Here is a 16,141-nt window from a genome sequence, read left to right as displayed (position 1 = left end):
ACACAACAATAACCATCTGGTGTGAGTGAATCAAACTTATACCTATTTTTTTGTATGTCAGATCAGCAAAAAATATTTTTTGGTGTGCCACAAAATTTTAGTAATTAGTTTATGTGTTACATGAAATGAAGAAGGTTGAAAATCACTGTTATAAGAACATTACTACTGGGAACAAGAATCAACTTCATAAATATTTTAAAAGCCTGTATTTCTCTTCTTCCCATCTTTTTCTCTTCCTCCTTTTGTTTCCTCTTTTTAATAAAGAAGAAATGTCTCAGAAATAATAGGGGGAAAAGAGTGTTCTAAAAAGATTTCTAAGTAAGCAGAGAGGTGCAAATTATAGGGAGTAAAATTGAACCTGTGTTAAGAAACTGGGCCCTGGCTGCTGTGGCTCAGTGAATTGAGTGTCGGCCTGCGAACCAAGTGTAGCTGGTTCGATTCCCAGCCAGGACACATGCCTGGGTTGCACGCCAGGTCCCCAGTTGGGGGCGCGTGAGAGGCAACCACACACTGATGTTTCCCTCTCTTTCTCCTTCCCTTACCCTCACTCTGAAAATAAATAAATACAATCTAAAAAATAGTAATAATAAAAGCTAACAATAGAAAATATATTTAAAAAAAAAGAAAAGAAACTGACACGTCATCAAGAAATTGAAGATAAATTTGGCAGGGCCAGAGGCAGCTGGAGAGTATAGGTATCCCACTCACTCTCCATCCCTCACCTTTAGTGTCAAGCCACACCACTTCAAGCTACAGAGTGACTGTACAAGTTACCAGTATATCACACTATTCCAAAGAATTAGTTAAAGTAGGAGGGGAAGTGCAAAACGTTATACAGAAGGCCACAGCCAAAGGAAATTTATAGCCATTTGCAAATTCTGGGGTTTACAAATTTAGAAATAAGGTCGTCCCCATCAATTACTATTATTACTTTGCTAGATACTAAGTTACTAAGTAGAATGTGTGGGTTATATACTAAAGCACTTACTATTATACAGCATCTTAAAACTAAGCATAATGCCTGTGCTGAGAAGTACCACTGCTGTGTTACTACTAAATGCATCCTTCACAAAGATGTTTCTAAATGCCCCTCCAACACTTCACTGACGCAATGTCCTCTCTACAAATCCTTTCTAGAAAACACAAATATTTGCTCTGGCTGAGTAGCTCAGTTGGTGAGCAGTGTCCGATATTCCAAAGTTGCAGGTTTGATTCCCAATCAGGGCACACACAAGAAGCAACCAATGAATGGATAAATGAGTAGAACAACAAATCGATGTTCCTCTCTGTCTCTCTCTTTCTCCAAGATTAATAGAAAAAAGAAAGAAAATTTTCAATGGAGACATAGCTCAGCATCACTTTCATGTGTGTGAAATTTAAATATTCAACACTAGAAAAGTCTTTCTCAGCTTCTTTCTATAGAAGAGAACACAGGCTCAGAGAAAGTAAGTGACTTTTTCGAGGACAAAACTACTTATGGAAAAATAAAGAGTGGAGCCCTGGCTGGTATGGCTCAATGGACTGAGCACCGGCCTGTGACCAAAGGGGTAGCTGGTTCAATTCCCAGTCAGGGCACATGCCTGGGTTGCGGCCCAAGTCCCCAGTTGGGGGCGCACAAGAGGCAACTACACATTGATGTTTTTCTCCTTCTCTTTCCCTCTCTCTATAAATAAATAGATAAATAAATAAATCAAAAAAAGAAGGAAGGAAGGAAGGAAGGAAGGAAGGAAGGAAAAGACTGGAACCCAGGAGAATTATTTGTATTGTTAAAAAAATGTAGCTTATTATTACAAATGCAAACTGAATTGTATTTCTTCCCAAAACATAAAGCACAGTAATTTAGACCTATAGAGATCAATGTTTCTAATTTTTCTACCAACTCTTAAACAGTGACACTCCTGTGATTTTAGTGAAACACTCAAAAGTCTAATCTAGTTTCAATTTTTCATAATTAAATTAAACAGATTTTGGTAAACAATTCTAAGTGTTACACAGCAGTTTATCTGCATTGCTTCAAATGACAAATGGCTTATTTGCAACATTTAGATTATATTTCAATTTTATTGTTACAGACAGCATTATTAATGACACTAAAGGTGACACTTAATAAAATGGTAATACAATATTATTAAAAATAAATTTAAGTTAAAAATTATTTTCCTGACATCAGTGTGTTTGAAAATATCTCTTAGTTTCAAAAATTCAATACTTAGTTTATCAAATTATTTTCCTTTATTAATAAAAAGTTATTAGAGAAGACAAAAGTACTAAGTGCCTTAAGAGGATGTGAAGTTAGAACGAGGGACACTAAAATTAAACAAAAAGGAACAAAAAGAGGTAATAAGATAAAAGAAAATTTGGATTATTTAAAAATGTTGGCTAGTGGTCTGGCCTGAGACTTGTGTTCACATTTAAACTCAGTCAAAATTGAACTTTGTCACTGTGACAGCTTTAAACAAATGATGTGATTCTCTTTTTAATTAATTCACTGTCAAGTTTCAAAAATCAAACACAGTATATTAATATTTTTCCTCAAGAGGACAGGGCAAAAAAATTTCTTTTAATATGACAAATGATAGGGGCTAATATGATTTGATTCCAGGGAAGCAGTAGGGAGCCCTGAACTTCTTATTGTGCTAGAAAATAGGGAAGTACTCAAGAAACGATGAAGACTTGTCAAAAGAAAATTGGATCCAGCTTGAGACCATCTAATTGGTCATATTTGGGATAATTCTAAGCCTTGAAAATAATAATGATGATAATGAATCTATATCATGCTGAATAAGAAACTATCCATTAATCTACATTAATAAAGAAAATTTTAAATGGGGGAAGGAAGAGGAGGGAAACCATTTTTTATAGAATGCCTATTAATAAATTAAAGGAATAACAGCAATATCATAACCACCATATTAATAGCTGATTCAGCAAGAATTAACAAATACTGACTCTACTGGGTGAAAGATTATTAGGAAACAGGATATTCACAGTTTCAAAATCTGGCAGATACCACCTTGATCACTGTGAACATTACCAATAATGAAATAATCAGACATCCTGTGCCACCTGATTTGATGCACTGGGGAAGACACAACATCACCTCTGTAGTTTTCCACCAAAAAAAAAAAACAGTCGCATGAATCCAAATTGAGGACTACCATACAAAACCAGTGGCTTAGTCTATTAAAAAAAGTTATCGTTACAAAAGAACAAAAAGAAAAACAGAAAGAAAAAAGGTTAGGGATCTGTTTTAGATTTCAAGAAACTAAACTGATATGACAATTAGGTGACCCTTGATTGAAGCCTACATTGAAACATTTAAAAGCTGTAAGAGGCATTATTGGGACAACTGTGGAATTCTGAATATGAACAGTATATCAGATAAGAGTATTGTATCAATGATAAATTTCTTGAGATAACTTTAAGGTGATTATATAGGAGAATTCTTTGTTCTTAGGAGACAAATGTTGAAGTATTAATGGTTAAAGTGCCATGATATTTGCCATTAATTTTCACATCAGTTAGGAAAAAAACATATGTGTGTGAAAATATAGAAATAAAGCAAAAATTCAATATGTAACAACTAGCGAATTTAGGTAAAGCATATACACGCACACACAGACATATATATTCCAATGTTTTTATGGGTTTGAGACTTTTCAAAATGAAGACAAAGAAATCAGTATTATTTAACTGAAATTATATGAATTCAAACTATAATATTCAGTATGTATAGATACAATAAGGGCTCAATAAATATTTGAATTAATGAATATTTTGACATTATTTCTTTAAGCATATATATATATTTTACCTGGAAACAACTGTTAAAGAAGAAATTGATCCTGAGAGAACATCTGGAATTAAATGACCAACTCTGGTGAAGTCTGGCAGCTTGTACGGTGCTATTTTGTTGCTGTTGTTTTTTGCTGCCTTGCCACAACCCATCATTATGACTAGATTCAAAAAAGTATTAACACCCAGAAAAGCTAGCAAATAATACTTACTCTGTATTGTAAAAGTTTTGTGCTTTTATTTTAAAAGTGTTGCCATCCAAAGAAAATGAATGTCATCTGAAGGAAGTTGAAAGTATATTTAATCCTATTTGACTGTCAGCTAAATAACATTTGTTTTTATCAGAAAGAATGAGAGTAAAAGTATTTCTGGTATTCTGCACCTTATAAAGATGAAATATTTGAATTAAAAAAATAGTTATCATCTAAGACCAAAGCTAAATACATTTCAATAAAGAAGAATTAGAAATAACTGCCTTTTGGATATCTTATTGATTCAAAAGGAAAGTTACAGCTGTAGGACAAACAATAAAAAAGCAGACTACGACTTCAGTTGAACATTATACCCAAGAAAATATGGTGAAGAAAATGATGGAGGGAAGCTAGATGCTACATTATAAGTAAAAAATGTCCAATGTGGCCTCTTCTTTCCTATAGGATATCTTATATAAGTAACCATTTGGGGTTAAATAATTATTTCAAACAGACTACACATTTGTAGTTTCTTATAAACAAAAACTAGTTTAGCTTTTAAATTGTAGTGAATTCTCCATATAATTATTCCTTGACCTGGAAATCTGATATGCAGAATTTCATCATTACAAAATGTATACATATCAAGGAATTAATCAATTTTGGTATATATTACTCCAAAATCCTAGACCACTAAAAAAGATAATCCCTTCCTTGCTTTTACCAAGATGTTCTTCTCAAATTATAAATACTATATAAATTAGCTACTACTTTTCATTATCCTGGGAGTCAATGTCAGAGAAATAATAATAATAATAATAATAATAATAATAATAATAATAGTTCCAACATCAGACTGAAAAAAAAGTGAAAAATGGACTGAGGTTTGTTATTGTTGTTGTGCATTTGTTAATTAGTGTATTACTTAAGTCCTACACCTTGTTACATTACAGCCTCACTTGGGAAAAATGCTGTTAAAGTGTTTCCTATAACTTCTTATCCTGTAAATCTATTCACCCAAATACCACTTCTTGGTTATCATTCCATATGTTAACATTTTTTGAACCCTAGTGTTCCCTCAATTACTACTGAATAGCATATTAGAAGTTACTGTGAAAGTAGGAATCAACAGATGGAAATTTTCTATATAGCCTGCATTTTAGGAATATATGTATAGTAATGAAAGACTGAATAAGTTCTAGTGAGTAAAATTTTGTTAATTGAGAGAAAATATTTTTAACAGCGTTTGTTGCTTCTCCCCTCTAAAATTTAAACTTTGCTGCCTTTGATTGTAGTGAAAGAGCTGTCATGCAAACCAATGATCGTATCCCTTCAGATTTATCTATGTGTTTATTGCAAGTAGAAGATGAGAAAAAACCTCAACTAAAATACAGTGTATTTTCTTGCTACTTGCCTGTGGCATAAACATGCTAAATCTAATGATAATGAAGTAATATAATTAGTTGAGTTCTGATTAATCAATTGAGTATGGGATTCATGTACATGTTTTCTTTTATATGTTCTCATATATTCTTGTAATCACTTAGTTTTAATTTTTAAAAATGTAGTAATTGTAATATATACATTATAATAATATACCACATGTAAAAGAATTGTGTGTCTAAAAATAATAAAGCTCACTCCCTGCTTTTCATGATTTTTCTTCCTTTTGTTTACCTTTCACATAGAGAATAACAGCCTCAGTACTGGAGCATATTTATGAAAAAGTGAAGTGGGTGGTGGGGAAGGTATATCCAAATGCTGTGACTCTTGATAGCGTTCTGGTTTCAAATCTGCTCTTCCCTTCAGCTGGAATACAGCTGAAAAAATATGTATTTTTGCTCTCATGCTGACGAATTTAACAATTTTAATTAGCTAAGGATTAGGAAAGCTGAGTGATCAAGGGTATACTTTGATCCAGAATGGAGCTTTCCTATACTATTGATATTGCACTGAAACATAAGGCAGAGCTCTACTAAAACAAACACCTGAGTACCGATAGTCATCTCAGTCAACTGGTGTGTTCAGGATGAATTATAAAGTTCACATAGTACTCCTAAATAATAATCATTTTCAAAAAGAGTAATTATCAGTTACCCTCGGGTAAGTGACCATATGAAAGCTAGCTAGATTCCAAAGACTTATATTAAAATCCAGGCCTCATTTTACAAGTCAAGTGAAGAGGATTCTAGAAAAAAACCTTTCATCGGCACCTTTATGAGTAATTATTTCTCTTAATTCCTATAAGTAGCAACATTTGTGTTTGTGAGAAGTCTTATTTAAGACATTTACAAGACATTAAATTATCCAGACAAGTTATTTTGCCAAGAATAAGTCAGGTAATAGCGGCACTCACCCACCTTCACTAACCAGCTCACTATTGTCTGACTGCTTACAAGAGATGATCTTCTCCACTAGTTGGTTGTAGCTGCAGTTACCAACAGCTTTTACAATGTCATCAACCTAAAAAACAAATGACTGTCTCATTAATCATGATTAAGATTAAAAACAATAACAAATCTGTATCACTCTTTAGGGTTTTATTCTAATATAATACTAAATTTACAAATATTACTTATGAAAAACAATCAACACTAAAATTAACACCCAACTGTTTCCAATTTTGCTTACAGCTATAACATATTATAAAAATATTATTCAGTTGTATTTCAATTATGTAAAAATAAGTAAATGAGATTATGACGTGCAACTTTATTTCTTAAGGTTGTTAAGATAGATGCATTTAAGTGATTAAAATAAAAACTAAAGTATTTCAGGAGGAAAAATAAGAAAAATCTAAGGTTTTTTACTAAAATACAAATGTTTTGCATTTAAAGCAAAGCAAATTTAAAGATGTTAATATATGAGATTAAATTTTTTCCATTTTATTCATGATTTACTTCCTAGCCAAGTATGGTGGAAATATGAGTAGACACAACTAATTTTATTTTCTTGAAGAAAAGTGAATGTATATTAATCAGAGACAGTATTTGCCTAGTGATTCTTCTTTTATCTTTGTCATTGGAGGTACACTAGAAAAGAAAATTCAATGTTATAAGCTATAGGAAAATAAAATTGGGCATCTCTATTCTCACTGCATTATACTTGGCTTTGATTATTGAAGAGAAACAGTTTTCTACTGTATAAACAATGTATTTTGATTGCCCTCCATCCCTAAAATATATTCATAAACTATTTACATGTACTACTATATTAATATAATATATGCATAATAAAACAAGTACAAATTAATACAATGCTATAAAAAAACAAAAGGGCCAATGTTTTCTTTCCACATCCAAATGATCTTCTTGAATACTTACACTTTGAATATGACAAATCTTGACATATATCTGTACAAGTAATAATACTCTGAACAGCAGTTCCCTAACTGTGGAGCTTGTTAAGAAGCTTTAAAAGAATTCCAGGCTCAAGCTCCTTCTCAGTTGTCTAAATTTTATTCCACTGCTGGAGAGCAAAGTTGGAGAACTGCTCTGCCCTAAGCTATAATTTATTTTCTTTGTTCCTGCAAATCCTAAGATGGTAAAAGCCTCTTAACAATGGAAGCAGGACTGATGGTTGGTTGAGGAGATCAATAAATTGAAAAAGTCAAATCAGTGAATTGTGGAAAATGATATATACATACATCAAATATTTCATATTAATTAAAAAGACATGAATGTATTCACTAGTCAATCTTTTTAAAAAAAAATTGCTTTTTAGAGATAGAGGAAGGGAGAGAGAGGAAATACTTTAGTGTTCCACTTATGGATGTATTCATTGGTTGCTTCTTGTATGTGCCCTGACTGGGGATCGAACCCTCAACCCTGGCATATTGAAACAATGCTTTAACCAACTGAACTACCCAGCTAGGGTTTCACTTGTCAATCTTTTGATGCAGAGCCAAATAAGGCCTTTTGTTTTAAAGAGGATCTCATGACTATGGGTCTATGTAAACCACATAAAAGAACATGACTTCCAGCTTTGGATCATTTTAAATTAAAAACTTAGCTCTGGCTGGATAGCTCAGTTGGTTTGAGCATCATCCAAATTCTACAGGTTGCAGGTTCGATACTTGGTCAGGGCACAAACAAGAATCAACTAATGAATGCATGAATAAGTGGAAGAAAAAATTCATGTTTCTCTCTCTCAAATCAATAAATAAAAGAATAAAAACTTAAACCATTAAGAATCAATTTGAGAACATAATTTCTTTACATTTTTTATTATTTTTCTTAACACTTTCTAACTGTTCGGAGCAATTTTCTTTAGTGAGTCAACTTCACTGTCTTTCAAAGAATCTAAATTTTCAATCCTAAGGAATCCACAAAAATACAACTAAAATAATACAAGATGAATATACAAAAATCAATTGTATTTCCACAGACTAAAAATGAAAAGTACAAAATTTCAAGTTTTCATAAGCTAAATCTCTTTTTTAATATTTCATTAAATTAATTCATTTGGGTGCCTTTTATACACTACTCTATCCCAGGAGCTATTAGACAAACTGCAGATGCAGCATTGAACAAAACGGATGGTCTATGCTTTCATAAAGTTTGTATTCTGGAACAAAGACAAACAAATAATCAAATATATAATACGCTAGGTAGTTGTATGTAGTGGTATGCAGCTATTCTTTTTCACTGTTCTGAATACACTGCGATATATTTATTTTTCCTCTTTATTACTATAACTTTATTTTATTTTTAAATTATATTTTATTGATAAGGCTACTACATTTGTTCCTATTTTTCTCCCTTTGTCCCCTTCCACCCAGCACCCCCAACACCCTCAAGCAATCCCCCCACCATTGTTCATGTCCATGGGTCATCAGTGGAAGTTCTTTGGCTACTCCATTTCCTATTCTGTACTTTACATCCCCGTGGCTATTCTGTGATTACCTATTTGTACTACTAATCCCCTCACCTCTTCACTCATTCCTTCAAACCCCTTTCTCATCTGGCAACCATCAAAACATTCTCCATATCATGATTCAGTCTCTTTTCTTATTTGCTCAATATTTTTTAGATTCAATTGTTGATGGATATGTATTTATTGCCATTTTATTGTTCACAGTTTTGATCTTTTCTTAAGTAAGTCCCTTTAACATTTCATATAATGGTTTGGTAATTATGAACTCCTTCAGTTTTTTTCTCGTATGGGAAGCTCTTTGTCTGCCCTTCCATTCTAAATAATAGCTTTGCTGGATAGAGTAATCTTGGTGGTAAGTCCCTGCTTTTCAAGACTTTGAATATTTCTTGCCAATCCCTTCTCGCCTGCAAGGTTTCTTTTGAGAAATCAGCTGAAAGTCTTATGGGAACTCCCCTCTAGGTAACTAACTGCTTTTTAGATCCTCTCTTTGTCTTTAACCTTTAGTGTTTTAATTTTGATGTCTTGGAGTGGCCATCTTTGCATCTATCATGTTTGGGACTCTCTGTGCTTCCTGGACTTGCATGTCTATTTTCTTCACTGAATTAGGGAAGTCTTCTTTCATTATTCTTTCAAATAGATTTCCAGTTTCTCACTCTTTCTCGTCTCCTTCTGGCACCCCTATCACGAAAATGTTGGAACTCTTGAAGTTATCCCACAGGTTGCTTATCCTTGTTTTGACTGGGGAGGGAGGGGTTCTTTTCTTTCTTCTTGTTCTGTGATTGGTTGTTTTTTGCTTCCTTCTGTTCCAAATCATTGATTTGATTCTCGGCTTCATCCACTCTAAAGTTGTCTCCCTGTAAATTATTCTTTATTTCAATTAGTGTATTCATCATTTCTGACTGGTTCTTTTTTATGCTACTGAGGTCCTAAGTTCCTTGAACATCTTTATAACCAGTGTTTTTGAACTACATCTGATAGGTCGCTTATCTCCATTTTGTTTAGTTCTTTTTCTGAAGTTTTGATCTGTTTTTTCACTTGGGCCATGTTTCTGTCTCCTTATCTTGGCAGCCTACCTCTGTTTACACTTCTGTGTGCTAGGCAGAGCTGCCAAGATTCCCTGTCTTGGTAGCATGGCCTAATGTAGTAGGTGTCCTGCAGGGTCCAGTGGCACAGCCTCCCCTGTCATCCAAGCTGGGTACTCAAGGTGTGCCCTTTCTGTGGGCTGAGTATACCCTCTTTTTGTAATTGAGCCTTGGTGAATGTTGGCAGGTCAATGGAAGGGATTTACTCAAGCCAGTCAGCTGCAAAAAAATTAGTGTAATAACTGGTAAAATGTGACATATTATAATAGATTTAATAGTAATATACTAACATGAAAAGTCTAAGTTTTGACACATGTACCATGATTACGTAAGATTAGGGAAAACTAGGTAAAGAGTATATGGGAATTTTCTGTAATCTTTGCAAATTTCCTGTTTCTGAAATTATTCAAAAATTAAGAAGTTTATTAGATTTTTAAGAAAGCTGTATGTACGTTGTTTTCTTTTCTGCTTCTAACAATTACAAAGGTGTATTAAAGTCTTCCAATATGATAACCTATTTTTTCTTACAATTTTATTGAATGTTGCTTTATGTACTTTGAGGTTATGACATCCAATGCATACAAATTTTATTTTTCAGTGTCAAAAACTGACCTTTACTCATTGCAACAGTTGCCACTGGTCCAAGGAATAAACAGTCAACCAGAGTTATTTTCCAGGTGTCTCCAGGCACATACAAGTTTTAAATGATTATATCTTTGTAGCAAATTAAACAATCTATCACTAGCAATGTTTTTTGTAACTTAAAGTTTAAGTCTATTCTTTCTGATATTACTCTACGTTTACCAGTTTCTTTTGATTAGCAATTGTATGGATCTATTTGTTTTCCTCTTTTTACTTGCAATCTTTCTGTTTAACTTCATACTGTCTTATATGTCTCTAATAAATGGTAAATATATACATATATATATAGTCTGTCTGGAAAAAGTCCAACCATTGTTAACATAACAAGCATGGTTTACGTGACATTGCTTGTAACCTGGCAGCCAAGGAGAGTGGACTGGAATGCACATGAGTGAACAATGACGATGTCACTGTTAGTCAGTGGGGATGGTAGACACCACTGAGTGAGCATGTGTTGTGTGGCCGTCACATTCAAAATGAGCCATAAGAAATAAATCTGCATCAAAATTTGCGTTAAACTTGAACATTCCTCCACGGAAACTATTTAGATGACTCAGAAGGCCACAGCTGTGGGCAACTGGTGACTGGTTGCTTCATCACAACAATGTGCCTGCTCACATATCACATCTCAGTTACAGTTTTTTTGCAAAACATCAGATTACCCAGGTGACTCAGCCCCCCTACAACCCAGATTTGGCACCCTGCAACTTATAGCTTTTCCCATAACTAAAATCACCTGTGAAAGGGAAGAGATTTCAGATCTTCAATGACATTCGGAAAAAACAGACAGGGCAGCTGATGGTGATTGGGAGAACTGTGTGAGGTCCCAAGGTGCCTGCTTTGAAGGAGACTGAGGCGTCATTGTCCTGTGTACAGTGTTTCTTGTATCTTCTTCAATAAATATCTCTATTTTTTATATTATATTGCTGGATACTTTCTGGACAGACCACACACACACACCCCCCTTAATTCATCCACAGAATCACTGTCTTTTAACTAGAACATTCAGTTCTATTTACACTTACTATAATTATTCATATTTGGATTTATTAAATCTACCATTCGCTCTTTCCCATCAATTCAACATTCCTTTACCTCTCCTTTCTTCCTTCTTTTGGATTAATCCCCCCCCCACCTTCTACTAAGCTAGAAGCTACCCAATATATTTTCTATTCTTTTCATGGTTACTCTAAAAGAGCATTATCCAATAGCACATTCTGTAATGGAAATATTCCAAATCTGTGTTGCCCAGTAAGATATTCACTGGCTACTGAGCAACTGAAATGTTTCTAGTGCAACTCAGGAACTAAATTTTTAATTAAATTTAAATTTAAATAGCCCCAACTTGGCTACTTTATTGGACAAAGAAGTTACAGAAACTGTAACATCTGCTCCTACCATATAAAAGTCAGAAGTCACTACCCTCTTCATGAACAATTAGAGACTCTCAGTATACTTTACTTTCCTCCCAACGTATGTTGTTTTTGCATATGCTAATATTCTTTATTTAAACCCCAAAATATATTATTTGATGCAGTCAATATTTATGTTTATTCATATATTTATCATGTTATTTTCTCTCCATTCACTTTCTTTTATCTGGGATTACTTTCCTTCTTCTCAAAATCTTTGTTTAGAATTTCCACTAATGATGGTCTACTGGCAGGAAACTATCTTGACTTGATTAACCTATAAATTGACTTCATTTTTTCCCATTCTTCACAAGATAATTTTTCTGGGAATAGGATTATAGTTTAGCATTTGTCTTCTTTCAGCACACTGAATACATCATTTCCACTGTTGTTAGAGGAATGATCTAAATCCAATTTTTAAGAACTTAGTCTTAAATTCCTCAGGCCATCAGCTCATTCTCAAGAATCTAAGCTACATGGCATTGTCATCTTCCAGGGCCCAACATGGCTCACCTTGGCTGTGTAAAATGTTGGGCATGTTTGGACTTTTCAGTGATATTCTCAGAGACAGAGTATCAATAAAAATATAGATACCCTACCTATTGTAAACCATCCTTTCATTCCCTAGAATACCAGTTGCTATTAACAATGGATAGGGATTTTAAAAATACCACTGTCAAGTCCTTGCTATTGTGATCTCTCCTTCCCTGTAGTTAATGCATGCCTGCATGCATGCTTCATCCCATCAGTCAATATTTATTGAGAACCTACTACGTATCAGGCACTCTTCTAAATAATAAAAAATAAGAGCCCAGCCCTCGTAAAACAAACATTCTAGTGGGCAATGACAGTCAATCAAATAAAGAAATAATAATTCCAAATAAGTGGTAAAGAAAATCAAATAGGGTCATGGGAAAAGAAATGACTGGGGAAATGGAGGGTGACTAATTTCAACAAGTTGGTAAAGGGAGATCTTTCTGACAAGGTGATATGTAACCTAAGACCTGAGTAATGAGGAACTAGAATTATGAAAATCTGGGAGAACAATGTTTTGGGATAGGAAAACAATGTTCCACAGTGGGGATTCAGCTAGTACAAAACTAAGAAAGGAATGAGCTTGACATGTCTGAAGAATAGAAACGCAGTATTGCTGGAGGTAGTAAAACAGGGGGAGAATCAATATGAGGTGAATTTGGACAGATAAAGTCTAGATCATGTAGCATTAACATAAAAAACTCTAGTAAGGATTTTGCATCTTGTCTTGGTTTTATGGGGGACTTTCAAGGAAAGGAAGGAATAGGGATAAAGGAGAGGGTTTACAAAGATCACTCTGCGTGCCAAGACAATTCATGAGGGGAAAGAATAATCTTTTCAACAAATGGTACTAGGACAACTATCCATTGCAAAGAATAAAGTTGGATCCCTTCCTCAAAGCATATGCCCCATGATGGATCATAAGAACTATGAACCTAAGAACTAAAACTATAAAATTTATAGAAGAAAATATAAGAGTAAACTCTTGTGACTTTGGGTTAGGTAGTCTTCTTAGGTAGGATGCCAAAAGCATAAGCAACAAAAGAAAAAAATTAGAAAAATTGGACTTCATCAAAATTAAAACCTTTGTTCTTTAAAAGATACCATAAAGTCAAAAGTCAACCAACAGAATGGGAGAAAAATTTGCTAATCATATATCTGAGAAGAAACATATGTAGATATACAAGGGGGGGGCCAAAAAAACGGAATTATCTTCTGGAGGGTGGACCCCTTAGTAGTACAGGCTTCCCACACTAGGTGAGTGTTCTAGGAACCCATCTGTATCAGTGTACAGCTGGTGTTGTGAGAGGCTGCATTCAGCTTCAGTGAATTTGTTGAAGACTCAATGCATTTGCCCATTTCATGATGGGTGATTTACAAGTGCATCTGCTCATACCACACTGAGTGTTCATAGTTTTTGACCAAAAAGAGCATAGGTCCTGAGCCCCACCCTCCTAATTCACTTGATTTTGCCCTGAGTGACTTTTTTTGTTTCCCCGAATGAAAAAAAGTCTTCAAAGGGAAAACATTTGCCCACGTGGAAGAGTTGAAACAAAAAATGGCAGAAGCACTAAAAGGCATCAAAATCACCAAGTTAATGACAACAAACTCACAACTATCAACAACTAAATTTAAAAAATAAAGACAAAATCCATTAAGCAAACCAGAATAGGAACAGAGTCATAGGTATGGGGATCATTCAGAGGGTTATCAGCTGGGAGGGGGAATGGGAAGAAATGGGGAAATGGTACAGGGGTTAAGAATCATAATTGGTTGGTACAAATAGACAGGGGAAAGTTAATAATAATATAGGACAGGGTGAAGCCGAAGAACTTATATGCATGGCCGATGGACATGAACTAAGGTGAGTGGGATTGCTCGAGGGAAGGGGGTACTGGGTGGAGGGGAGCAAAGGGAAAAAACAAAAAATGGGACTACTCTAACAACAAAATCAATAAAATATACTTTAAAAAAAATCTATGAGTTCGAAAACTGTTTTGAGCAGTGGAAAAAACATCTCAATAGGTGTACTGCATCGACTGAAGAGTACTTTGAAGGTGACTGAAGTTTAAACATGTAAGAATAAATACAGAATCTTTCATAAATAAAATCTAGGTTTTTGGGGGTCCCCGGACTTCATATAAAGAACTCCTGCAAATCAATAACAAAAAGACAAATTAAGCCCAATTAAAATTGGGAAGGGATCTGCAGATATTTCTCCAAAGAAAATATACAAATGGCCAATAAGCATATGAAAAAATGCTCAACATCATTAGTTATCAAAAAAATGCAAACAAATCCACAATGAGATATGACTTTACGCCTATCAGGATGACTATAATAAAAAAAAAATTAAAAAAAAAAAAGTATTTGTGAGGATATGAACTCAACATTGTAGTTGATCCTTAACTCCCTGAAGTTACAACCAGAAGTCTTGGGTTTGGGTAGGTTTAACACTCTGGGGTACACTTCCCATAACCTCTCAATTTGGCTTATTCCAGGTAAAAACAAAAACAAAAATATAAGTATCAGAAAATATAAATCTAGATTAATGTGCCAAATTAGTAGCATTTTACTAAATTTGTGTTTATATAATTTAAAATACTGTACTTACCTGAGGGTCCACTAACCACCCATGGTACAAAGGAATATCAAGAAGATCAAATACTATGCATTCTGGTGTATATTCAAACACTCGAACACCAGTGAATTTTACGTTGACATCCAAGCCTGTCTGTAGTTTGTGCAAGATTGCCATAGCGTCACTCATATTCTGAAAACAGAAAAGGGTAAAGAAAAATTAAACAACAACCAGAAAGATATTTAAATGCAAGTACACTTACTTTTAGTTTTCCATTTTATCTAATTCATTCATCCCTTTGATTTTTATTAAGCACCTACTATACGCCAGGCACTAATTTGAGTTCTAAATATATAATAGTGAATAAAATAGAAAAAGTTCCTGATCTCATGCAACTAATATTCTACTGTGAGAGACAAATATATAAATATATAATATAATGTTAAGTACTGGTAAGACAAATTGAGAAGGATAAAGATGTACAGAGTCACAGGGGTGAGGGACCGATTTTAGACCAGGAAGCCCAAGACAAAAGTTTCTATTCAAAGAGAAAGGCCCCTCCCACTTGTATGTATATATCCAAAGAACTGAAAGTGGCATCTTGAAGAGTATTGTACATCCATGTTCACTGCAGCATTATTCAAAATAGCCAAGAGGCAGAAACAACCTACATGTCTATTGACACATAAATAAAGAAAATGTGGTATATACATACAATGGAATATTACCCAGTCTTGAAAAAAATAAAATTCTATTACATGGTACAACATGGATGAAACTTGCAGACATAATGCTGAATAAAATACTCCACCACAAAAGGACAAATACTGCATAATTCCACTTATATGAAATATCCATAGTAGTGAAAATCATGGAAACAGAAAGTAGAATGATGGCTGGCAGGGCCTGGAGGGTGAGCTGGGAAATTGTTCGATGGGCATAGTTTCAGTTTTACAAGATAGAAATGTTTTAAAGATCTGTTACAAAACAATATGAATACAGTTAACACTACTGAATTGTTTGAGAATG

At 34.0% G+C, this 16,141-nt stretch overlaps 1 protein-coding gene across 1 annotated transcript in view; it reads right to left on the bottom strand.

The window, feature by feature from the left end:
* The window catches only part of MINDY2 (MINDY lysine 48 deubiquitinase 2), a 65,514-nt gene that overhangs the window by 21,754 nt on the left and 27,619 nt on the right, over positions 1–16,141 (bottom strand). Inside the window, exons 4-5 of the mRNA XM_090270667.1 lie at positions 15,146–15,304; positions 6,347–6,449 (exon numbers count right to left, since the gene is read on the bottom strand). Of these exons, the coding sequence (XP_090126793.1) occupies positions 6,347–6,449; positions 15,146–15,304 (262 nt within the window). The remainder of the gene's footprint in view (positions 1–6,346; positions 6,450–15,145; positions 15,305–16,141) is intronic.

This window comes from Furipterus horrens, unplaced genomic scaffold (genome assembly GCF_987537825.1).
Source record: "Furipterus horrens unplaced genomic scaffold, mFurHor1.1.pri manual_scaffold_3, whole genome shotgun sequence".
Lineage (NCBI taxonomy): Eukaryota > Metazoa > Chordata > Mammalia > Chiroptera > Furipteridae > Furipterus > Furipterus horrens.
Note: the sequence above shows the minus strand (reverse complement) of the source record. Positions and strands in the feature narration are given on the sequence as shown.